Below are 26,664 nucleotides of genomic sequence, written 5' to 3' on the forward strand. Positions count from 1 at the left end.
CATACAGGATCACTTTTACTGTACTGTTTTGTTTGAAGCCCACTCAATACAATGACAGGAGAATTGGACTAGTTCTTAATGGGGAGGTGCCAACATCACATTGTAGGAAAGTATGTGGGACTGCAGATATGGTAGCCATCTTTGGAAAATGGAATCTGCCATAGACCTGGATTGGATGAATATTAACATTATTATGTAGAAAATTGGAGCTTTTCTATCACAGGATAGCTTGTCCTACTAGAGGTTAGTATAGATTCATATTTAAGGATTTTTATAGGTGTAAGTCTTGACACTATCCTGAAATGTGTCAATCTTAACATATTTTATGTAGCATGAAATTAAAATTTTATAATACAAATTATATGTTCATTGCAGAATATCTAAGTATACAAAACAAGGAAAAGTAAAGTAGTTCTACTTACAATTCTATCATTCAGGCATCATATTTGTTTTTATATGTATACTAGAAGCCCAGTGCCCGAATTCATGCACAGGTGGGGTCAGTTAGGGTGGCCTGTGGGGATCAGGCCCCAGCTCGTGCCCCCTGCCCCATAGCCCTGCCTGGAACCCCACCTTGGCCTGGTGCTGCCCCCTTACCTGCTCCACTATCCCGCCTGCAGGTGATTGATCAGAGCCCGGCCCCCCACCCAGCTCCCTCAGCACCGGGGAGCCGGGTGGCGGCCCCGTCCTCTCCCCCTCATGCTGCTGCTGGTTGCTGTCTTTGGGCGATAGGCAGGGCGATTGGGCCCCCACTTGCACCTGCCTTGGTTTGGCTCCGCCCGCTCACCTGTTCCACCATCCCGCTGTGGTCCTGTTCTCGTTGGGGCCCATTGGGGCCGGCAGCGCCTCCACTGCCGCCCACTGCCAGCGCCACGTTGCCAACGCCTGCCATGTTCTGTGCCGCCCCATGGTGGTCAGCGCATGTCATTGCGAGTGGTCAAATTCCTGGTTGAACAATTTGCATATTAGGCTTTTATTATATAGGATAAGTATTTTTTTTAGGAGTTTGATTTGACATCTATTTTGATTGGCATATGTGTTTGAAGTTCTCAAGACATCTATATGTATACTACAGGCCTGATGCACGAAATTCGTGCAAGGGGCTTGGCCCTTGCAGCCGTGGCCTTCGCAGTCCTGGCTTCGTCCAGAAGGTCGTCTGGCCATCCAGTCTAATTAGCATATTACACTTATAGAAAAGGCTAAGTGATGCACCCACCCACTGACTGGCCGGAACATATGATGCGCACTGGCAATTTAAAAATAAACATTGACTTGCGTGTGCATGATACATATAAAGCTCTCGCTGGCATCAATCACACGTGTGTGTTTCGATCTGTGGATCTGTCATTGTTGATCCTGAATTTGGTTGTTTTTGTTGACATTCAACTTGAACCATGTCGCAATTTATTCATTGACTGACCGACTGGCTGGTACATATGATGTGCACTGGCAATTTAAAAATAAAACGTTGACTCGCGCATGCGCAATACATAGAAAGCTCTGGCTGGTGCTAATCATACGCGCGTTTTAATTTTATAATACTATATTATATATACTATTTTGACATGTAATTTTTTGCAGTAACGTAATTATCACATGAATCTTCTAATTAATTTTTTTTCAATGTGCATGAATCTGTGCACCGGGCTACTAGTTCAATGATAAAGTTAAGCTTAGGTATATAAAACTCTACCCTATGAGGGATGTAGAGTACACTCAGTGTGAATTAATTTCTAGATTCAGCAACAATTTCCATGAAAAATGTATAATACCATAAAAAGGGAAGATAATAAATGCCAGGTACACAGTATTTTAACTGTGTACTTGTACTAAATTTCAGGGACTCCGTCTATGGGCATATGTTATATTATCCATATATTTTTAAATAGAAGAATTCTGATTATAATACTGTTACATCCTAAGTTGAAATTAAAAGCAAATCTTAACTAGCTTAGTTTTTTATTAAAAGTAGCCTACCCTTTTAAAAACGAAAAAATATGGTTCAGGGTCAGAGGAGAGGGAATAAGTAGAAATCTAGATGAAGGGGGAGAATTTTAAAATTTTTATTTAAATTATATTATTATTATTTTTTTTTAAATATATTTTATTGATTTTTTACAGAGAGGAAGGGAGAGGGAGGGAGAGGGATAGAGAGCCAGAAACATCAACGAGAGAGAAACATTGATCAGCTGCCTCCTGCACACTCCCCACTGGGGATGTGCCCGCAGCCAAGGTACATGCCCTTGACCGGAATCGGACCCGGGACCCTTGAGTCCTCAGGCCGACGCTCTATCCACTGAGCCAAACCGGTTCTGGCTAAATTATATTATTTTGAATTGTTTTTAGAGTATTTTGAGGTAGCTGAGCATATCTTTTGCACCTGGGGTTAGGCTTGTCAGATCAGTGTAAAAAAACTTGATTTTTCACCTAATAAACTTGATTTTATACCTGTTTATCTGGAGGCTTATTGACTATGTGAAATAAAATAGTCCATAGAAGAATAAAATTAGACACTTTCATCTTCCTTTAAGTTTTGATGATCATCTTGGTTTTATTTACCTCCAGTAAAACTAACAAATTGTGGTAGGCTTTTTAATTTGGGGTAAAATGGTTATGGTATTTTCTCTTTTCACCCATAAAACAATAATTGAATTCTTGACTAGGCTACATTACTTGAATATCTTTTCCTTGGGATTTTTACTAATAGTAGTAGCCTGGGAAACCTCCAGAGTTTTCATCTTAGCAAAAAAAGAAAAAAAAGAAAAAAGATGACCAGTGGTTAATTTTCTGCCCCTACTCTCGCACATTTAATTCCATTTTTTGAGAAAATGACAAAGGAAAGCTGCTGACTATGATATGATAACTTGAAGTATCTGATGTTTTTAAGGAAAATGGATGAGGCACATCGACAATAATACGTACATGGGTTTATTCAGAAAAACACAACTTTATATTACTCGTGAATTCTTTTTATATCACTTATGTAAATTCTTTGGCAAGGGGAGGGAGGGACAAAAAATTTTAACACTTTATAAAATATCTGATAGGCTCACTTGGGTATAAGTGGTTCCTAAGCAAATTGTGGCCCTCACCCATGTGGGCTGGAGGAACCATGTGTATGGGTCGTCTGATCTATACTTTTTTTTTTTTAGAAACATAAAGAATAAACAATGTTGTCATTGGCTTATGATGTAATATTTGATACCATTTAGCAGTGGCTAGAGTATTTATATTCATTTTTAGCTCACTGTTTTTTATGTACTAATTCAAACCGGAATATATCGAAGAAGCATATTTAGGGCAAGATTTGAGACAGACTTAGGATTATGTGGGTTTTGTTATTTTAAGCTAGTATATACTTCCAATATGGAATATACTTTTTTTTTTTTTTAATACAGGGCAAGCTTGATGATTACCAGTACCAGGAGCGAATGAACAAAGGGGAACGGCTTAATCAAGATCAGCTGGTAAAGATGCTACATTTTATTTAAGGTTATATGTCCAATATTTTTAACAACAAAATTAATTTTGTGTTTGTGTTTCCAGTAAAGTTGTGTTTTGTCTTTGTTATTTTAGGATGCCGTATCTAAGTACCAGGAAGTCACAAATAACTTGGAGTTTGCAAAAGAATTACAGAGGAGTTTCATGGCATTAAGTCAAGATGTAAGTAAAAGGTGGTATATGTATATGAAATACTAAAAATATGGAAGGCAGAAAATTTTGTTGTTTCTCTGTTTTTAGTCCTTGTCATTACTATTGATAAGCTCTGCAAAGTGAAAAGGTTGGATCCAATTATATCTAAGATGCTTTCCAGTTTTGTAAAGTTTAACGCGTGAAAGGTAGATGCCTTTTAAAAGGACTGACTTTCAGATATGACAAACTTGTGTAATAGTTACCTTAAGGTTTTCATTGGTTTAAAAAATATATAAGCATGGTAGGGATTTATTTTAAATATTCCTTCATGTTTAATGACCATCTTACAAGTTCCTTAAGTATCAGAAAATGGGCTTGTTTATATAGTTGGTAACTATTTTTCCCATTAAGGATCTTAAGGAATGTGGCAGACTGATACATTGCTCTTGATCCAACAAAATGGAGTGTTTTTCCCCAAACATCTTTTGATATAATAAAAGCCTTTAGGAACAGGACAAAAATGAAATACAAAGTCAAATAATGTGTTCAGAATTGAGACCAGAAAATTAATCTTTCTGAGTTAGTGTTAACTTATTTGGACAAAGGCTAACAGTGTTAGAATATAAAGTTGTCCCAAATTTGATGAAATGAATGAATAATTTATTATGTGACTAGAGGCCCAGTGCATGAGATTTGGGCACTTGGGGGTTGTCCCTCAGCCCGGTCTGCACCCTCTCGCAGTCCGGGAGCCCTCGGGGAATGTCTAACTGCTGCCGCTGTGCTCGCCAGCTATGAGCCTGGCTTCTGGCTGAGCACACTGACCACCAGGGGGCAGCTCCTGTGTTGAGTGTCTGTCCCCTGGTGGTCAGTGTATGTCATAGCGACTGGTCGTTTCGCCATTTGGTCCATTTGCATATTACCCTTTTATTATACAGGACCAAAGGCCCGGTGCACGCAATTCATGCATGGGGGCTGGAGGTTGGGGGGGACAACACACCCGTCAGCCCAGCCTGCACCCTCTCCAATCTGGGACATCCCTCTCACAATCTGGGACTGCTGGCTCCTAACTGCTCACCTGCCTGCCTGCCTGATCACTCCTAACTGCCCCCCCTGCCAGCCTGACCATCCCTAACCACCTCTGCCTGCCAGTCTGGTCGCCTCTAACTGCCACCACCCCCCACCGGCTTGGTCACCCCCATCTGCCCCCCCCCCCGCCGGCCTGGTTGCCCCACACAGCCTGCTGTTCAGTCATTTGGTCATCCCTCACTAATCCCCCTGCCGGCCTTGTCGCCCCACGCAGCCTGCTGTTTGGTCGTTACTATTACTGTGATGGTGTCCTGGACAATTGGCATATTCCTCTATTATTAGTATAGATAGGATGAGAGGCAGTACAAAGATTATGAGTTCTGATTCTGGAACCTGACTGTCTGGTTTGACTACTGATCCTGCCATTTTTATTTAATAATTGTATGATTTGGAATGGGTTACTTAATTTCTCTATTCCTTGATCAGTCTGGATTTTCCAGAGAAACAGAACCAGTAGGATAAAAAGAGAAGAATGAGACAACGGGGAGGAGAGGGAAAAGACTATCACTCTGCTTCTGTTTTCTAATCTATAAAATGGCAATAATAATAATACTACCTACCTCATCAGAAGGTTGTGCTTAGAATAGTATTTGATGCATAACTAATAAATTTCATGCAAAACTAATATATTTCATGTACTTAATATTCTTATTAAATTCAATTAAAGTTTGATGATATCTTTCAGAACTGAAGGAAATTTAATTTACATTCAAGTAGGGATTTGTTCCCCTTAGCTTAGGTCAGAGCCTTCGTCTTGATGAACCATGAACTCTGCCCAATTTCTTTTTCTGATACTATACAATTTAATAAATAATCTATTTCTGAAGCTACTATCACTGTGCAAATGAAAATACTTGTGTCGTCCTTTGCTTTTATTTTAACACTGGTGTTTTTAGCAACTTTTCACTAGGCCTTTAACTTTACTGGCCATCCTTAGGTTGTATTTGCCACAATTATTGAACACTTTTCTTGTTTGGCATTCAAGAGCTTTTTTAAACCTAGTCCAGCCCACTTGTTCTAATTTTCATATTCTTCCCTACTTGAGCTTCTCACTTCATCTAATGTGACTTTCTTAATTTTTTTTGCTTTCTTGACTTCACTTCGTATTCCTCCCTGTCTTCCTATAATGTTTCCTGTTTCTGGCTACCTATAAAGACCTCTTTACCCTAAAAGCATACTCCCCAATACGATTTAAAGGTCTTCCATCTTTGGAGTAGATGGTACTTTTTCTCCTTGAAAGCTATCTTGTTCACCCTAGGTTAAGAGATCTCATCTTTACATTCATATATACTACTAGAGGCCCGGTGCACAAAATTGGTGCATGGTTAGGGTCCCTAGGCCTGGCCGGTGATCAGGGCCGATTGCGGCCTTCTGGCTGCTGACTGGGGCCTTCTTTCCCCGGCTGCCAGCTGCCAGCCTGGGCCTTCCTTTGTTCTGCGCTGCCCCCCTGGTGGTCAACACACATCATAGCAAGTGATCAAACTCCCCGTCTCCCAGTTGAACTCCTGAAGGGACACTTTGCATATTATTAGCCTTTTATATATATAGATTTCTTGCCAGTATTGCTAAGATACCATTTAATTTACTATCCTCTCTGCTGCCATTATAAACTTGACTTACTGCAACCTTCATTATTCCTTCCAGGTCTTCCCTACTTCTCCCTTTATTATATGTTTTCTATGTCCTTATTTTGGTTTTCTCTGTTTCCAGTTATCTGAGTGAGTCTCAAGAAAGGGGAGGGTGTGGGAAGGAAAACAATGTCGTGGCTCTTGAAAAGATGCACTTTTCTTTGATCACACACTGATGCGATGAATGAGAAAAGAGAAATATTTGAGTTTGATTGATGCTCTCCCTTCAACCGTGCCAGAAAAGAAAAAGAGTGTAGTGGAGAGAAAACAGTGGGAAGAATACATTCATATTTAGCTTTTATCGGTCTTTTTCTGCCATTTTCTTTCTCTCTGCTAGTATCTGATTACTCATAAAAACAAGTCAGTTTTAGTTACTATTTTCAAGTGTTGAAATGCTTTTACCAGCAGGGGATTGTTTGGGTTGAGGTAACAGTGGTGAGTTTTGATGCTTCTTTATGAATCAGTAATAGGTACTTAGAACTTTGGATCATTTTTCCATAGAGAATATATATATAGTTAAGATGTTTTGTTGTGGTGGTTGGGGTTCTCTTTTAATTGACTCAGGGCCTAAATTAAAAATCATTCTTTTTATTATGGGAAATTTCAAAACTAAAGAATTTAATGAAACTCTATATACCATATCTATCTTCTACACTTATCATTTCATGGGCAATCATATTTGGTACAGTATACGCACACCTACTTCCCTACTCCCTGTTTGCTGGATTATTATGAAGCAACTTCCAAATATATCATTTTATTGGTAACATTTCAGTAGCATAATACCTTCAGTAATATAAAAGGTGTGTTCTGAAGTTCTAACAACTGCTTAAAGTAGATCATGTATTAAACTCTCTTTGTAAGATGGGGTCACATTTAACTCATTGAGTGAAATATGTCTTATTTACATTGGACCTGAAATGGATTGAATTAAAAGAGTCTTTAAAAAAATTTATTTTGATGTCTTACGTTTATATTCCTATGCAGATTCAGAAAACAATAAAGAAAACAGCACGACGGGAGCAACTTATGAGAGAAGAAGCTGAACAAAAACGTTTAAAAACTGTACTTGAGCTGCAGTATGTTTTGGACAAATTGGGAGATGAAGAAGTGCGAACTGACCTGAAACAGGGTTTGAATGGTGTGCCAATACTGTCTGAAGAGGAATTGTCATTGTTGGATGAATTCTACAAGTTAGCAGACCCTGAACGGGACATGAGCTTGAGGTATAGTGGTATTTGATAGAAGCTTCTAAATGTTACTTTAAATTGACAATTGAAAGGTAATTAATTAGCTATTTATTATTATAAGGTTGAATGAACAGTATGAACATGCCTCCATTCACCTGTGGGACTTGCTGGAAGGCAAAGAAAAATCTGTATGTGGAACAACCTGTGAGTATTGCTGACACTTTATCTTCTATAACAATAAAAGTGTAATATGCTAATTAGACCGACAGCCGAATGACCTCCCGGATGAAGCCAGGGCTGCGAGGGTCTGCGAGGGTCGAGCCCCTTGCACGAATTTTGTGCATCGGGTTTCTAGGGATCTAGGGATTTTATAACTAAGAATCTTTTAAAATTAGTTTCCTACTTAAGAGTAGTGTTAATTGAAGAAATTTTAGAATTATATAAATAATATCTGCTGTTTACTTTTTTCATTTTGTGTATTTTGTGTGTGTATGAATGTGTGTGCATGCGTGCACGCCTATAGGTCAAAACACTAACAACCAACCAAAAGTCTATAATGATGGGAGCCCTAACTTAATCTGGTTTTGTTTATAAATAACTTAACTCTGCTTGAGGTGAACAGATAAACACCAAATTGACTTTCCAGTTTTTGGTTATTAGTTGGGGACTGGTTTTTCCTTGTAGCTGAAATTTGGTGAAAAACATGTACTGCACCTCATATGGTCATTGTCTTAGTCTCTCTTCAATTTTTCTTAGACTTTTGCTAACTTGGGGACATTCATTTTTTTTCTCTTTTAAAAAAGGTATTGATATCTAGTCCAGTTTTCTATATGTGAGCTCCTTAACCTGAAATATGCAATTATATGTTGATTTTTTTTAAAGGACATTTAAGTTTCGCTAAGTTAATTAGGAGGAATTTTAGGTTTTTAACTATGTAGTAAATCAGGATATAGCTCCTTATGTTGATTGTTTATGAAGTTGATTTAGCCAAATAGATATTTGAACCTATCAAGGTAATGTTTATACCTTGTTTTTAGCTATTGGGTTGAAAAGAAATTAAATTGGATTTTAAGTTTTAATTGCCAAAACAGTATGATACAATTTGGTGTGTACAGGAAATGTGTAAAATCATATATGAGGAATCGAGGATTTTATATCATTTCATGTAAAAAAATTTTTGTTAACTTGTGTTATCTGTATTTCTTTGTAAAACATATTTTTAGCTTTTTTATTTTATTTCTGCTATAAGTATGTACTGAATTTACCACTTGAAGTTTAGAAACTAATTGATATATGTGCATAAGCTTGTTAGCTTAAAAAAGTAGTTTTAGGTAAAGGTTGATCAAATTTTCGTGAACATTATTGAGGAATGAAAAGGGTTAAGCATCTAACCTTGTAGCTTGTTTTGGTGTTAGTTTCTGCCTAGTCTTGCTCTTGCATCTTAAGAATGTCACATCTTTATAGCTAAAAGAAAGTTATTAATGTACTCAATATTAGGGTGTTTTTAAAAAATTTTTTGTTGTTGTTAATTCTCACCCAAGGATATTTTTCCATTGATTATTTTATTTTATTTTTTTCCATTGATTATTTTAGAGAGAGCGGAAAAGGAGGGGGAGAGGCAGAGAGAGAAACATTGAGTTGAGAGAGACACAATGGTTGCCTCCCGAACTTGCCCTGACTGTGACTGGGCTTTAAGCCTGCAACCGAGGTACATGCCCTTGACTGGAATTGAACCCGGGACCCTTCAGTCAGTGGTTGATGCTCTATCTCCGGGATCCTCAAACTTTTTAAACAGGGGGCCAGTTCACTGTCCCTCAGACATTCCACACATGCGCACTGCGGGCCCGGGATGAGTCGGCTGCTAAGCAGAACAGGTAGTGGTGGCAAAAACACCCAGTGGGCCGGATAAATGTTTCGGCAGGCCGCATGTGGCCTGTGAGCCGTAGTTTGAGGACCTCTGCTCTATCTACTGAGCCAAACCAGCTAGGGCTGTTTTTTTAATCCTCACTTGAGGATATGTTTCTTATTGATTTTTTTTCTTCTTAGCAAGGGAGAGAGGGGAAAAAAAATCAGTGTGAGCCAGGGTCGAACCTTCAGCCTATGTATGTGCCCTGGCCAGGAACCGAACCTACAGTCTTTTGGTGTACAGGAAGACACTCCAACCAACTGAACTGCCCAGCCAGGGCATTAGTGTTTTTATATGCATTCAGTTTTCATGCATTTTTATTTTTTTATTTTTTTATTTTTTAAATATATTTTATTGTAGAGAATGGAAAACATGAAGTGTTCATGTTGTTAATAATTTTATTGTTAATAGGATTAATTTTATTTAAAATTTGATATAATATGGTCCCTGAAGCTTTATTTCTGTGGTGTGTGACCGGAATCGAACCCAGGACCCTTCAGTCCGCAGGCCGACGCTCTATCCACTGAACCAAACCGGTTTCGGCAGTTTTCATGCATTTTTTAAAAAAATAAATAGTTCTGAGTCATGAATCTTTGAAATGTAGAGAATGGAAAACATGAAGTGTTCATGTTGTTAATAATTTTATTGTTAATAGGATTAATTTTATTTAAAATTTGATATAATATGGTCCCTGAAGCTTTATTTCTGTGGTGTGTGACCTATGAAGGAATAGCCTTACTGTACATTTGCTATATAAGGCCAGGAAATTGAGATTTTAATTCTTGACCCACACCTTTTCCTGCTGTCCTGCCCTCCTTATAGCCTAGTGCAGTGGTCGGCAAACTCATTAGTCAACAGAGCCAAATATCAACAGTACAACGATTGAAATTTCTTTTGATAGCCAAATTTTTTAAACTTAAACTATTTAGGTAGGTACGTTGTTATTAACTTAATTAGGGTACTCCTAAGGCTTAGAAAGAGCCACACTCAAGGGGCCACAGAGCCGCATGTGGCTCGTGAGCTGCAGTTTGCCGACCACTGGCCTAGTGTACCAAATTCTGACAATTTAGCCTTTTAAATATCTTGAATCTGTCTACTTCTCTTTCTCTTCTACTTTCCTGCCTTTCTCTTACCTAATGCAGTCTTCTAACTGAATCCACCCCCTATGCCTCATTAAAATCTTATACTGGCTTTATTTTAATTACATTTTATATACATTTATTTCAAGACCTTGCATCATAGGGCCCTTACCAATCTCTCCAGACTCAAAGTTTCTTATGCTTTTTCTTACTCCCTGTGGTTCAGCCACAGTGCATACTTGCTTTTTTTTGTATTTGGCACGCTTCTTCTTTGTACAGGGCTTTGTAAATGCTGTTGCTTCTGCCTTGAAACACTTCTCTACTACTCATCTTCCAGATCTCAGCTCTTCCAGCACCTATACCAGGAAAGCCTCTGGTGGTCTCTCTGAGTAGGTCCAATCCATTGTACTTCTTTGTAGTACTTTTCACAGATGTAATTTGACTGTTTTTTTTTTGTGTGAGTATTTGATAACTCTTCTTTATTGGGCCGTAAAGTTAGGGAGGGCAGATACGGTATCTTTTTTACATATCTTTTTCTAGCCCCAGTGCCTAGCATGTTGACTAAAATTAATTAGATGCTATATTGAATGAATAAATGACAATTATCAGCTATTTAAAAAACTAACACATAAAATTCATGAAGTTTAATACAAATAGGAGCTTTTGTTCCCTGTCCTATAATAAATTTCTGTTCTTGATGGAATTTAATGTTTTTATATGTTTTAGTAATAGTTGGTGAGGTTTTTTTCTTACAATATTTTGTAGGATGTTGCATCTTCAAGTCAGGCAACCTCAAATAGTCTTAACATTATAATATTCTAATTTTAGATAAAGCTCTAAAGGAAATTGTCGAGCGTGTTTTCCAGTCAAACTACTTTGATAGCACCCACAACCACCAGAACGGGCTATGTGAGGAGGAAGAGGCAGCCTCAGCACCCGCTGTTGAAGACCAGGTAGCTGAAGCTGGTGAGTACTGAGGGGGAATGAGGTTTAGTTTACAGGCCTGGTTTTACTTTCCTTTGCCACCACTATAATCTATATGCTGTTTTATAACATGAATTCTAAGAACAGGGGGAAGTTTTAACAGTAGCTCTTAATTGACATTATACCTGACCCAGAAGTAAAACTGAAACTGAAGTAATTTATTGAAACTGAAATAATTTTTTCTGGAATAAATAGTAAAGAAAATTCTTTCTAAATACATTATTGTAAGAATGATAAAGTATAGAAACTTATTGTTAACTATAAGTTTATAAATAAATTCAGATATAGTGATGGTAAACTGTTAAAAAGGTTCCTTATACTCTTTTGTATCTTTAGAACCTGAGCCAGCAGAGGAATACACTGAACCAAGTGAAGTTGAATCCACAGAGGTATGATTTTTATATAATGCTGGTTTTCCCTTTCTGCCTTTCAAACAGAGGTCTCAAACATTTACTTTGCTTTGCAGTATGTAAATAGACAATTTATGGCCGAAACACAGTTCAGCAGTGGTGAAAAGGAGCAGGTAGATGAGTGGACAGTTGAAACAGTCGAGGTAAGAGTTCTGTTACAAGATTGATTAATTTTTATGTCTCCTAAGAGCAAATTAAGATTGTTAGTCTTAGTACATTTATTGTAATAAACTCTTTATACAAGACTGTTAAGTTTAAAAGGTGATTTGTTTATCCCTGTTGAAGTTTAATAGAATCACTGATGCTGATCCAGTTTCAAAAAATTATAACCATGTATAACTTAAGGTTAGTGTATTAAAGTATATGATTTTTTATTAGGTTGCTCTATAAAAACCTGGGTTCCCACATGGGTAACCTTTAGAAAAATCCTACTCACAGGGGCTCTATTGAAATGTCATCTTAGACTCCTTTCCTTCACCTTAAGGCTGTTTGGTTACCAGGTTCTATTATCTCAATATTCCTTATAAAGGAAGGTTATGACTTACTTAGGCTTAACAGGTATGACTTCCCCTGGCTTAAAAAGTCAAACAGAAGAATATAAAAAAATTTGTAAACCTCACCTGAGGATATGTTAATTGATTTATTTTTTAAGATAGGGAGAGAGAGAAAGAAAAAGGAAGAAAGAGAGAAACATTGATGTGAGAGAGAAACGTTAATCAGTTGCTTCTCATAAGTGCCCTGGCGGGGAATCAAACTTGCAGCCCTTTGGTGCATGAGCCACCTGGCCAGGGCAGAATGTACATTTGATGTAATAAAGTTTAGTGATTTTTTCCAGCAGAGCAGGGAACTATTAAAAATGATAACCAGGAGAAATTATTAGAGCTAGGAAAAGGACACAGAGGGAAAGAGGTTTGGCTTTTGTAGCAGTTTAAGTGAAGTGATGGACCTTGACCTATAATATTGGTTGAGAGGATGGAACGGTGGGAACTCAAAGCTTGATGATAATAATAGCTAACATTTCTTGAGTGCGGACTATATATTGGATACTGAGATATGTATTTAATATAGATATATAGGTTTGCTTAATATAGAAGGCTTAGCAGTTTAAGCAAAATGCATTCTTTTAGGAAATAAATAACTGGTAGTCTTTCTTTGAAACCAGTCTATAAAGTAATTGTGAAATGCTATATGGTAATCATGTGGAATGACAGCACATTAGAATTTTAATATTGATCAGAATGTTAAATTTGACATAATTGTGATCAGTTTGAATAACTACATTAAAATCTATTCTGTTTACAGTATAGATAGCGTATGTAGTTTGGGGATCTGTCATGATGGTACTGAATGGAGCGCTTTCATTCTACCAATCCACTCCCCTCTCCTTCTCCCTTTAGGTGGTAAATTCGCTCCAGCAGCAACCTCAGGCTGTGTCTCCTTCAGTACCAGAGCCCCACTCTTTGACACCCGTGGCTCAGGCAGATCCCCTTGTGAGACGACAGCGAGTACAGGACCTTATGGCACAAATGCAGGGGCCTTATAATTTCATACAGGTATGTGCAGTTTAATGAAACACTAACAGAGTACCTAAGTGCTTACATTATATAACTTAATTCCATTGTATTCTCCCTTGTAGGATTCAATGCTGGATTTTGAAAATCAGACACTTGATCCTGCCATTGTATCTGCACAGCCTATGAATCCAACACAAAACATGGACATGCCCCAGCTGGTTTGTCCTCCAGGTTAGTAATGACATATTTTTATGTGAGAAATAAATAAGGGTCAGTGCTTTCAGGTTTTGTAAAGTTTGTAAAATTATTTTTTTTCTTTTAATGCTTGCTTAACTTTTAGATCTACCTTTTAATTTGATAAGAAACATTTTTTCCTATAATGCAAATGCTAACTGTAGTTCTATATTTTTTTTAATACTTTAAAAAATCTATATATTTTATTGATTTCAGAGACGTAGGGAGGGGGGAGAGAGAGAAAAACATCAATGATGCACATCCCCTACTGGGGATCGAGCGTACAACTCTGGCATGTGCCCTGACCAGAAATCTTAACGGTGAACCTGGTTCATAGGTTGATGCTCAACCACTGAGCCACGCCGCTGGGCTTTTTTATTACTTTTTATTGGTATATAAAAATAGAAAAGTACATACAAATGTACATTTTGACGAGTTTTCATAAACTGAAGATATCAGCACTCAAAAATGGAACATTATCAGTACCCAGAAGCCTATTTTTGTCACCTTTCAGTCACTGGCTACCCTTCCCCCTAGCTCCATGGTAATTACTTCCTGACTTATAAAACTATAGACCAGTTTTTCCTGTTTCTGTAATTTATGTAAATGAAATTTTGCTTGGACTTTTTAAATGTCAAGATTAATCTCAGAATAAAAAATAATAGAGGTGTTTTTTTCTGAAGAATGTTTGCAGCTTTTTGAAAATGAGATTTAACAGTCAAGTGGGTAAGGGAATGCTTAAGATAAAAGGTGAAGATAAAAAGACAGTTGAAGTTTCAGACTCAACACTAATCTTACACCATTATTTGAAACAGCAGCACTAAGTAGAGTTGGTACCTTTATTGGGTTAAGTGGATTGTTAGTGATTTTTAGTCTTGTTTTCTTCCCAGATCATGTCAGCATTAAGGGCACAAAAGTGGAACTATGCAAAGTAACACATTTAATGTATAATTTTAAACGTTATATAAAAAGCTTTGCTGAGTAAAAGCATGTTTAATGACAGTTAATCTGGTAAGGTAGCTGGGATTTTTCCCAAGCAAAGGGAGCTCATCTTGGTCACATTTCTACCAAGAGTTAGAAAAAAGATGAAGGTTAGGCGTTAGGCCTGCTAGAAAGGAATTAGAGTTATTGGCATTCATTTTCTGAGCTCCACCGGAGGAAGAAAATACACAGTTTTCTAAGCTAGTAAGTTGTGCTGAAGCACTCATGTAACTCAGGTAAATAAATGCTGAGTCCATTAGATCAGTGGTCGCCAACCTTTCGGACCTCACGGACCACCAGTAGTCTACGGACCACCAGTAGTGCACCGACCACTGGTTGGTGGCCTCTGCATTAGATTCTCCAGTAAGAACAGGCAATTTTAAATGACTAACCAAAGATCCTGTATTTTTTTTTTTAATTAATGTATTTAAATATGCTTCATTTTTTTTTTTTTAAGGGAGGGAGGGAGGGAGAAACATCAGTAGGCTGCCTCCTGCCCACCCCCTGCTGGGGATTGAGCCCAAAACTCAGGCACATGGCCTGACTGGTAATCAAACTGGGTGACTCTCAGTGCACGGGATAACACTCAACCAGGCAGGGCGAGATCCTGTATTTTTTATTTATAATCATGTTTGGTAGGGGAATGGAAAGATGGTGGGAGTTAGCAATAATATGTACACTGAATTGAATATAGGCTTTTTAAAAGTATACTTACACTTTTATTTTTTGTGCAGAAACATTTGAGAGATTATATTGAAACTTGATAATCCTACTTAATAAAAGCCTAATATGCTAAGTGTCCAGTCATCTGATCAACCAATCAAAGCATAAAATGCTAAAGATATGCTAAGGCCACTCAGTCGCTCGCTATGATGTGCATTGACCACCAGGGGGCAGATGCTCTGACCCGTAGGTTAGCTTGCTGCTGGGGTCCAGCTGATCTGGACTGAGCGAGATGGGCTGGGCACACCTTGGAGCTGTCCTGCGGTCCCTCCTCGGCCCCGATCGTGCATTGGTGGGGTCCCTTGGCCTGGCCTGAGCCCTCTCGCAATCCCGGACCCCTCAGGGGGTGTCGGAGAACCAGTATCAGCCTGATCCCGCAGGCCAGGCCTAGGGACCCCACTGGTGCACTAATTCGTGCACTGGGCCTCTAGTGTTAAAATAATACTGAATATTACCTAAGGTCTTAAGAGTAATACTACTTTATAGTTACTGCTTTAGAAGCCTTTTTCATAACACTGGCACTGATTCTTACCTGTTCTGCTCTCTACCTTTTTTAAAAAAATATATATATTTTTATTGATTTCAGAGAGGAAAGGGGAGGTAGAGAGAGATAGAAACATCAATGATGAGAGAATCATTGATTGGCTGCCTCCTGCATGCCCACAACCCGGGCATGTGCCCTTGACCAGAATTGAACCTGGGACCCTTTAGTCTGCAGGCCGATGCTCTTTCCACTGAGCCAAACCAGCTAGGGCTGCTCTCTACCTCTTTGTTAATACTTTATTACTAACATCTTTACCTTTGTAAAACAGAATGAAAACCATTGTGAGAGTTGATTAATAATGACTACCAGTAAACACAATACTAAAATTGTGTTTGAAATTGAAAGCTAATATTCAAAGTATCTTCATGATTGCTAAACAGTTTATTTAGAATTTGGCTATAGAATTTTGCCTTTTGCTACGAAGTAAAAGGTATTTAGACATCTTTGAAAAAATTTAATTTTGTATAACGATTATTTTTTTGGTCAATTTTTCAGTTCATTCTGAATCTAGACTTGCTCAGCCTAATCAAGTTCCCGTACAACCCGAAGCTACACAGGTGAGAGTGATATAAATATTTTTGCAGGTTTGTTTTTAGCCAGTTCTTTAGTCACTTTCTTAGTTAGCTTATGAAAGTCAGGTATGAATTTTATGAGTGTCCAAATCTGGCATGTGTAGCTTTATTTCCATGACTACATTTATTTTTCTTGGTGATGTATAAAATTTTTTTCTAATTCTTGTTTTTTTAGACTAGTTTATTATAATGAAAGAAGAAACTTTTAGACATAATTCTAAAATTTAGTGCAGATATTACATTTTAGAAGCATTTGTGGGGGCCTTACAACTGGACTAATGTTTAACTTTGAGCTCTAATAATACATGTATTTTTTGTAGTGGTTAGGTTTTATAGTCTACTTATCTACTTTTTTTTAGCCTTGCATGTATCAGAGTTGGCTTAGAACACAAAGAAGCTTTGATTACTTTATCTCTGTGTAGGTTCCTTTGGTTTCATCCACAAGTGAAGGGTATACAGCATCTCAACCCTTGTACCAGCCTTCTCATGCTACAGAGCAACGACCACAAAAGGAACCACTTGATCAGATTCAGGCAAGTTCTGTTACCAGGTCATATAAACTTGATGAGGTGCTTATTCATGAATTGGGCAGAGGTAAATGACTGTTAATATAGTGACTTTCATTTTGGACCTAATGCATGTACTACAGCATTTTTATTTCATGAAATGGTTGAGTTTGTTAATACACATATGGGCAGTAGCCTTGGCTAAGTGTAGTTTATCACTAAAGTGCATCTATTCACTTTGTGTTTAGGCAACAATCTCTTTAAATGCAGACCAGACTACAGCATCCTCATCCCTTCCTGCTGCCTCTCAGCCCCAAGTGTTCCAGGCTGGGACAAGCAAACCTTTACATAGCAGTGGAATCAATGTAAATGCAGCTCCATTCCAATCCATGCAAACGGTAGGCAAATTAATTCAACCAACATTGAGTACCTAGTGTGTACTATTATGCTAGAGTTTCAACAAAAAGTCTTTATTTAACTTTGTGCTTGAGTCTGCATCTACCCTAACTGTAGGGTATATTTAATTGAACCTAAACTCTGATTTTCCTGCTTCCAACGGTAGATTTGAGTCTTAGGAGTTATGTGTTTTACAGCTGCACTCTTTTGATTTGATTAACAAAATTTTAAATATGCAGAAAAACAGACCAAAATAATATCTATATATAAACATTGTTACCTAGATTTAACAGTTGTTTAAATTTTGCTATATTTACTTAATTGTTTACTGAAGTATATCAAAGTAAATTTCAGGCAGTCTGATACTTCACCCTGTTTCTTCAGTAAACATCTCTAAATTGTAGTTTGTAGAAAATGATGATAATGGAAAATAATCAGTGGGATAGAGTTAAATCAGTGCTCATAGGAAAATTCATAGTGTTACATACTTAAAATATTAACTTGTGATTGAAAATATCATAAAAATAAAATTACTGAAGTAAATATTCAACTCAAAGTTGAAGTTTATTTAATTAATTTGTATAACTGATATTGTATCAGGGGTTTATGTCTTTATACAGATTTATCATTTATAATAGCATTTCCAAGGCTATTGATTATATGTCTTTAGATTTTTAAAATCCCCATTCATAATTCTCTTCTTTAAGTGCTGGATGGCATATATTTTTTCCCACATTGAAGTGCATTAAATGAAAGGGGTGTGTGTGTGTGTGTGTGTGTGTGTGTGTGTGTGTGTGTGTGTGATGTTTGAGACTTTTTTACATTTGAGGTAAAACCAGCATTGAAGTCTGCCATGTTAAAAGTGAGGAAATTATTAGCATAACTGGATGAACTAATCATTTATTTACTTACAGGTGTTCAATATGAATGCCCCAGTTCCTCCTGTTAATGAACCAGAAACTTTAAAACAGCAGAATCAGTACCAGGCCAGCTATAACCAGAGCTTTCCCAGTCAGCCTCACCAAGTAGAGCAAACAGAGCTTCAGCAAGAACAGCTTCAAACAGGTAGGGTACCCTGCATCACGTCCTGGCTACTTGTTTCCCAATGCAGGTGTTGACAGTGTAGGACAGTTCAGACTTCAGAGTGGCCGCATCCAGGAAGTTTTGTGTTAGCATTAGACCTTACGGATTTTGCATTTTTGGTCCTGAGTTAAATTGAGTACGTATTTGCTATATATGAATAACTTGCAGTATTATACCCATTTTCCTTTGGTCAGTGAGCTTTCATAGTATCTTTTTTATTATATTTTTAGTGGAATTAAACTTGTTACTCAAATTATGTATAATTTGCTTTTAATTGCTAATTTATTAAAGCCTGCTGGCATGATACTCAGCACTCAGTTATACAAAGCCAGGAAGCAGTAAGGAGTTGGTGGTGGCTGCATTTGGTTGATTGGTTGAAACAAAAGTCCTTCTTGGAAAGTATGGTTGTAATTTGGCCTGTTATCATACCTGTCACAGTAATAAAGTAGATAAAGATATTTTAGATTTGTTAAATTTGTAACACATGAAATACCTTTTTAGGTCTATGGTTATTTAATTCCTAGGACTTTAATTGGGATCCCACAACAAACTATAGCAAACCCCTGCTAAAACCATAGGAGTTGTTATTACTTTGATTTTAGTAACTGAAATTTTCTTGTTAGACCTGGATCAACATGGTAGATTTTTCAGTAATAAATCCTTACATAGCCCTATAGTACTCAGCATTTACTAATCAGCAGGTAGGTTAAGTCAGTCATAATCTGATAGAAATTTGCCAGTTATGCTATATGTGCTCAGCTTCTGAATAACTGGGCTTCTTGCTCTCAGGCTCCTTTAATTATTTCATTGCCATGTATTCATAAATTGGTTTGGAGCAGGTAAATTTGGGGCCTTTTGACAGTGTGCTGACATGCTTGCTATTTTGCCATTTTTTTCAGATGGTGTGATGAAATGAAAAGTAATTACTACATATCATTTGATTTGCTTAATTTTACCCCTTGTGCCAGTTGATTTCAAACTCCCTTGCTCTTATATTATAACTTGCCTTCACTAATTGACTGAAGCACTTGAGCTAGATAACCTTTTGTTAGCATTTTAAAAGACATTATTTATAAAGATTAACTGCATAACATTCAGACATTTTCAATAAAAAAGCAAAATCAGCCCATATATTTTGCTTATTTAAACTTGAAACTCTAGCCTAGTCTGTTCTTTACACAGTAGCCCAGAGTGATTATTTTAAAATGTAAATAAGATGTCTTTCTCTTGTTCAAAACCTTTCAGTGACTTCCCATTTTATTTAGAAAAGAAATCCAAAGTCCTTGGTTTATAAGGTCCTTTATGACCTGGCCCCTGCCTTGATCCTGTGTACATTAGGTCCTCGGGTTACATCGGAGATATGTTTCTATGGTATGACATAACGCGATTTTCGCCTAAGTTGGAGCCCACCTACATAAGCACCTATGTCATTCACATGGAGCACACACAGCAGCAATGAAGTAAAACAGTAAAAATAAAATTTAAAAGAAAGATAACAATTTCTGACTTTTGTGGTAAATAAATAATAAAAAACAAAGAACATATGTACATATGTCGAAATGACGGAACTTTTTTTTTTTTATAAATGGGAGATGGCGACGTAACCACGAAACGACGTACGTCGAGTCCATCGTAACCCGAGGACTGTCTGTACATCCTATTTCCTTCCATACCAACCACAAACACAGCAGGTTCTCTGCTCTCTCACAGCCTTTACACTTTCCTCCTTATTGCCTGAAACTTTCTTCCACTCATGTTTATGGGGCTTTTTTTATTGACCTTTATTAGGTTTTTGCTCAGATAGCACCTTACAGAGACCTCCCTTCATTGCCCTGTCTAAATATTTCACACTCACTTTAGTCACTTATTTATCCTACTATGGTTTAGTCTTCATCACTTATTACCTGATACTATATAGATGTTTCACTTGTAAGTGTATTTTATTCACTTATCTCCCATTATTAAAATGTCCATCTGGGCAAAGGTTGTGCGTTAGTAACTGATACATCCCTGATGTCTAGGACATGCTTGGCATGTTGAGAGCACTCCGATAGTTGTTGAACAAATCAGTGTGTCCCATCATTCCAGAAGTGTTGTTTAATTTGAATTAAAGGAGAAAAGGAGTCCTGGTATTTTTAAATAAAGATCACTCTTTAATTGTTTTGCTTTGAGTTTCTTACAGTGAGATTTGACCAACATTAATTCTTAGTGATAAAAAGTGAGTCGAAAATTCGGTTCTTTTACCTACTTTCTACCCGCATACAAATGAATCTTTTTAGATAGACAATGTTACTTGTACTGGTGATATTTGCTTGTAATTTTAAATTTTGGGAATGCAGTAAAAGGTAATTAATCTAAAGATCACATTGTAAATAACAGTGTATTTGTTCCATTACATAATTGAAAAAGGAGTCATGATCCTTCCTTCCTTAGACATTTCCTACCCTTTTAATTGAAAAATACAATTCTATAAACTAAAATGTACTTAGGGTTTCTTGAGTATATAAGTCAGGTAAAGATGTTCGAGAGTCACGCCACCTTTTCTTTCTGCCCAAGCAAGGGAGGTCTGGGCTGGCTAGAAGCTGCTGTTTTTGTTCCTGGGTGTAGGCCTTCCTGTGGTCTCTACTTTCCTCATCTCCCAAAGGTTTAGTTAGCACCCCGTTTTTTGCCTCCGCCATCCCGTGAATTATGAAAATTATGAACATTGGCATAATAGCAGAGATGTGCCTCAGTATTTAACATTGGAAGGTTCCTAGATCCCCCACTGTAGAGAGGAGGAGGACGGGTGCAGAGTAGTGGGCCTTCTAAGACCTTTCATTCTAGCTATTGCATGCTGGTGTATCATGTAACTGTCTTCAGAATTGGCTGCACTCAAAAGTGCTTGAAATGAATCAAGAATTAAGGGGGGTACAAGTTAAAGGCCTCTGCTGGTTTATCTTTGTAATTGACTGAATATTGTAGCTTAGCTATGGAAACAGTTTTTTGTAAGTTTTCACTAAATTTGAGGGAGATTTAAAAGAATGAAAGCTTCAACCACTAAGGAACTTTATAATGAAAAGAAATAATTAAATGCTATAAAATGATAACTTTACTGTTTCTGTATGTGAGATCTTCTGAATTAGTTTCTTGTGCTAATAGGTGATGCCTTTCAGAAGATGTTTAATAATATAGCTTTTCAAATCATTTGGAAGGATAGAATTGTGTGTTCTCAACACAGTTGTGTGCTTTCAGAGATAAGGAATTGTTGGAGATTTTTATTCTGTTGTAGGAGCAAGGCAGGGACTTACTAATGTGTAGTTTTCCCTATTAATATGAAAATTTATTTAAAGACAGAATTAAACTTTGAGGAGATTGTATAAGACACTTCTTAAGCCAGAAAGCATGTGGGAGAACAAATTGTAATGAGCTGTGTGTAGTGTGTGTGTGTATACATGTTTTTCCCTCTCTTTTATTGTAGTGGTTGGCACTTACCATGGTTCCCAGGACCAACCCCATCAAGTGACTGGTAACCACCAGCAGCCTCCCCAGCAGAACACGGGGTTTCCTCGGAGCAGTCAGCCCTATTACAACAGTCGTGGTGTGTCTCGTGGAGGCTCTCGTGGTGCTAGAGGCTTGATGAACGGATACAGGGGCCCTGCCAATGGATTCAGAGGTAAAAATTAATACCAAGTTCATGTCCTTTCCTGATTTGTAAAATACGTAGAAATAGTCATGTTTTTGGGAAAGATATGTATCTCTCTACATTAGTCTCCTTTATAATTTAAAAACTTGTATATTTTGATACAGTCATTTAAATTGACATTGAGTTTTTTATGTGTCAGACCCATGCCTACTATTGTCCAATAAGGGATAATTGCTTTTCATATATTATCAGACCTTAGGGATATTTTTCTGGTTGTTTTTTTGTCTTTTCATGTGTGTATGTGCATGGATGAGAGAAAATTTCATCTTCTAATTCAGCGGTTCTCAACCTGTGCGTCGCGACCCCTGGGGCGGGGTTGGGTCGAACGACCCTTTAACGGGGGGCACCTAAGACCATTGGAAAACACATATATAATTACATATTGTTTTTGTGAGTAATCACTATGCTTTAATTATGTCCAATTTGTAACAATGAAAATACATCCTGCATATCAGATATTTACATTATGATTCATAACAGTAGCAAAATTACAGTTATGAAGTAGCAATGAAAATAATTTTATGGTTGGGGGTCACCACAACATGAGGAACTGTATTAAAGGGTCGTGGCATTAGGAAGGTTGAGAACCACTGTTCTAATTACTGCTCATAGAAATATATAAACAGATTGGGTCAAGATAGTGATTAGAAATTAATATGAATAGCTTATAATATTTTAGTTCTTCCCTTGGTTAGTAGTAAGTAAGAAAGTAAACATTCCTTGTGAAGAGAAAAAAATTATTCTCTTGTCCTAAATTTTAGGAGGATATGATGGTTACCGCCCTTCATTCTCTAACACTCCAAACAGTGGTTACACACAGTCTCAGTTCAGTGCTCCCCGGGACTACTCTGGCTATCAGCGGGTAGGTAAAATTGTTTTAAAATATAAACCTGACTGAAATATACCAATGGAAGTGATTGATGTAGTTTCTTTTTAAAATATATTTTTATTGGTTTCAGAGAGGAGAAGGGAGAGAGAGAAGCATTGATTGGCTGCCTCTTGCTCGGGCGCATGCGCACGCACACACACATGCACTCACACCTCCTCCCCACTGGGGATGGAGTCCACAACCCGGGCATGTACCTTGACCGGGCATCGAACCTCAACCTTCTGGTTCATAGGTTGATGCTTAACCACTGAGTCATACTGGCTGGGCTGTAGTTTCTTGATGGACTTGATTAACTAATTTGGGCTGATTTTTATACCTGTGTGTTTTTTTTAATTATTTTTATTGATTTCAGAGAGGAAGGAGAGGGAGATATAGAAACATCAATGATGAGAGAGAATCATTGATTGGCTGCCTCCTACACACCCCCTACCGGGGATTGAGCACACAACTCAGGCATCTGCCCTTGACCAGAATCGAACCCAGGACTCTTCAGTCTACAGGCTGACACTCTATCCACTGAGCCGAACCAGCTAGGGCTGATTTTATACCTTTGTACAAGATAAAGATAGTTCATTATGGAGAATGATGACTTTTGCTTTTTTTAGTACTCAGTGTAGGTACTCATTTAAGAACATCTGTTAAAAACAATGATTTTTAAGAGCAGAGAAAATATTTCATTGAACATTCTTAAGAATAATAGGCATATAACAATTACAGAATAATAATTATATTGAAATGTCTAAAAGAATAAGGAGGAGTTCTATATTTTGCAAGTATCTGACTAAGAATCTAGATGGCTAAGGATTTAAAAATTACCGTCTCTTCAGTACTAACTAGCATGTCTTTTAGGATGGATATCAGCAGAATTTCAAGCGAGGCTCTGGGCAGAATGGACCACGGGGAGCCCCACGAGGTAATATTTTGTGGTGGTGATCCTAGTTCCTAAGTGGAGCTTCTGTTCTGGCCTTGGAAGAGCTGTTCATAATCTGCATGTAGGTTACTTGTTAGGAATACATTTATCATTTCCAGACTTGTTGCAAGGATTAAATGAAATGCTCTGTTTCTAAAATTTATCTTGAACCCAAATTTAATTTTTTGAATGACTGTCCCTGTTACTATAAACTGTCTCAAAAACTAGAACATTTTTCCTCCTCAGAAAAAAATGTTTTTCCAACTGCAAATTATTTTTCAGGTCCTAAAACCTGCTAAATGTTTTTAGGAAGTACTTACTGAAACATTTTGTAAGACATTTTTGGAATGAGATTGAACATTTATATAAATTTATTATTCCTCTTTTATTTTTGAAACATGCATATTATATTTTAGGGCCAGAGACCCTTTAATGGCCAGATAAGCCATAGTTACATTTAGAGAACCATTTAGAAGTCATAGAACTAATTGAAATTTCAATGCCTTTTGGACCACTATTATATAAATACCCATTAGTTTCTGACTTTTAAACAAAACCTCCAAATTCCTAACTAATTAAATCATATTTAAAAATACAGCTTTTAAGAGTTTTTGGTTTTGTCTATTTACTGTAGGAAAACTACTTCGTACTATTTGGGCAGGAAGTCAACCTATGTAACAGAAGTAGCATTTCATCTGATCTGAAGTTCTAAATGGTTCTCTTATTGGAAGGATGTAAATTGAATAGGTTTCCTCTAGATTTTGGCCATCACATGTATAAAATGTATATTTCGGAGGAATTATAAAGTACTTTGATTTTAATGCTAATAGGAACTGGCCAGCAAAAGGTGCATTTTTAAAAAATTAATGGATCACTGGGAAATTATTGACTTGAAATATCAAAGGATATTTGCATGTGAATGTGAGTTATGTTCATTTTCACCTTGTAGCATATTCTATGAAAGTTGAGTTTACTGGTAGCTAAAAATCTGTTTTAACAGCATGTAAAAAGTTACTTTATCTGTTACAAGTCATTATACAATTTTCAATGTTATGTAGTTTCTTTTTAAAAGTTTAGGTAATAAGGTCTGTTTTTCATTCTGGTGCTTTTATTAATTTTGATAGTATGATGTTACTTACTACTGAAATGTAATAAGCTAGAGTGTACACTAGAATGTAAGCTCCATGAGAGCCAGGTACCTTGTCTGTTTTCACTGCTGTATCTATTTCCAACGCCTGATGACAGTGCCTGGCACATAGTAGGCACTCAATAAATACTTGTTGAATGAATGAATGAATGAGTACTGGTGGAATACTCCATTAGCTCTACTCTTCTTTTAGCTAGAGAACATGAGCAAATTTGGGCATGACAACTTCCAGGACAGGTGAAACTTGAACACTGAAGAATTGACCTCTTAAACCTAATAATGTGGTGACAAGCTACCCACATGCTTCTTGACTTCAGATGAAAATCTGCTTGAAGGCGAAACAAAAAGTATTTGAAAGAAAAACCAAATGCCATTTTTGTCTTCTAGGTCGTGGAGGGCCCCCAAGACCCAACAGAGGGATGCCGCAAATGAACACTCAGCAAGTGAATTAATCTGATTCACAGGATTATGTTTAATCGCCAAAAACACACTGGCCAGTGTACCATAATATGTTACCAGAAGAGTTATTATCTATTTGTTCTCCCTTTCAGAAAACTTATTGTAAAGGGACTGTTTTCATCCCATAAAGACAGGACTACAATTGTCAGCTTTATATTACCTGGATATGGAAGGAAACTATTTTTACTCTGCATGTTCTGTCCTAAGCGTCATCTTGAGCCTTGCACATGATACTCAGATTCCTCACCCTTGCTTAGGAGTAAAACATAATATACTTTACAGGGTGATAATATCTCCATAGTTAACCGAAGTGGCTTGGAAAAAGCAAGATTGACTTGTGACATTGGATAAAGTCTACAAATCAGCCCTAGCATTATTCAGTGGTAATTGACAAAAACATTTCCCTTGAAAGGAAGATGGAAGGAGGAGTTTGGTTTGGCAAAAAAAACTGCACTTCACAACTTTTCCAGTTAAATGGAGCATTGAACGTTTAGATGCACATCAAATCACGCATGGGCCCTTAATCACACATATAAGGTTGGCTACCAGCTTTGACACAGCACTATTCATCCTTGGCCAAATGACTGTGGTTAAAAACACATGTAAATTGCTTCCTAACAGCTGACACTGTATAAGACAAAGCCGAAATGCAATATTAGGCTTTGATTGGCACTTTTTGAAAAATATGCAACAAATATGGGATGTAATCTGGATCGCCGCTTCTGTACTTACTGTGAAGTATTTAGATACCTTTTGAACACATAACATTTTCTTTGACAATGACTTTTGTAAGGATTGGTAATATGTATCATTCCTTACGATGCTCATTGTCACTAATCCTTGGATCTTGCTGTTTTGTCACCTGAAGTGGTACAGGTACTGATGGAAATCTGTAATGGATAATCATAACACTCTTGGCCGTTTCCCTGCAGCCTGAAGGTTTTTAAAAGATAACAAATGCCTGCTGCTACCACCCTTTTAAATTGCTATCTTTTGAAAAGCACCAGTATGTGTTAGATTGATTTCCCTATTTTAGGGAAATAACAGTCAGTAGTTTCAGTTCTGATGGTATAAGCAAAACAAATAAAACATGTTTATAAAAGTCGCA

General features: G+C 37.2%; 1 protein-coding gene across 1 annotated transcript; it reads left to right on the plus strand.

The window, feature by feature from the left end:
- Window positions 1-2,607: 2,607 nt before the first annotated feature.
- Window positions 2,608-26,664, plus strand: CAPRIN1 (cell cycle associated protein 1). Its single transcript, XM_023761816.1, has 18 exons — window positions 2,608-2,616; window positions 3,399-3,467; window positions 3,577-3,663; window positions 7,335-7,573; window positions 7,659-7,741; window positions 11,351-11,488; window positions 11,843-11,895; window positions 11,973-12,059; window positions 13,314-13,469; window positions 13,553-13,661; window positions 16,408-16,469; window positions 16,907-17,017; window positions 17,239-17,388; window positions 18,301-18,451; window positions 21,927-22,121; window positions 22,913-23,013; window positions 23,890-23,953; window positions 25,485-26,664. The coding sequence occupies exons 1-18, from the start codon at window positions 2,608-2,610 to the stop codon at window positions 25,547-25,549; spliced, it is 1,929 nt and encodes a 642-aa protein (XP_023617584.1). The 3' UTR covers window positions 25,550-26,664.

Source organism: Myotis lucifugus, unplaced genomic scaffold (assembly GCF_000147115.1).
Source record: "Myotis lucifugus unplaced genomic scaffold, Myoluc2.0 scaffold_218, whole genome shotgun sequence".
Classification (NCBI taxonomy): Eukaryota; Metazoa; Chordata; class Mammalia; order Chiroptera; family Vespertilionidae; genus Myotis; species Myotis lucifugus.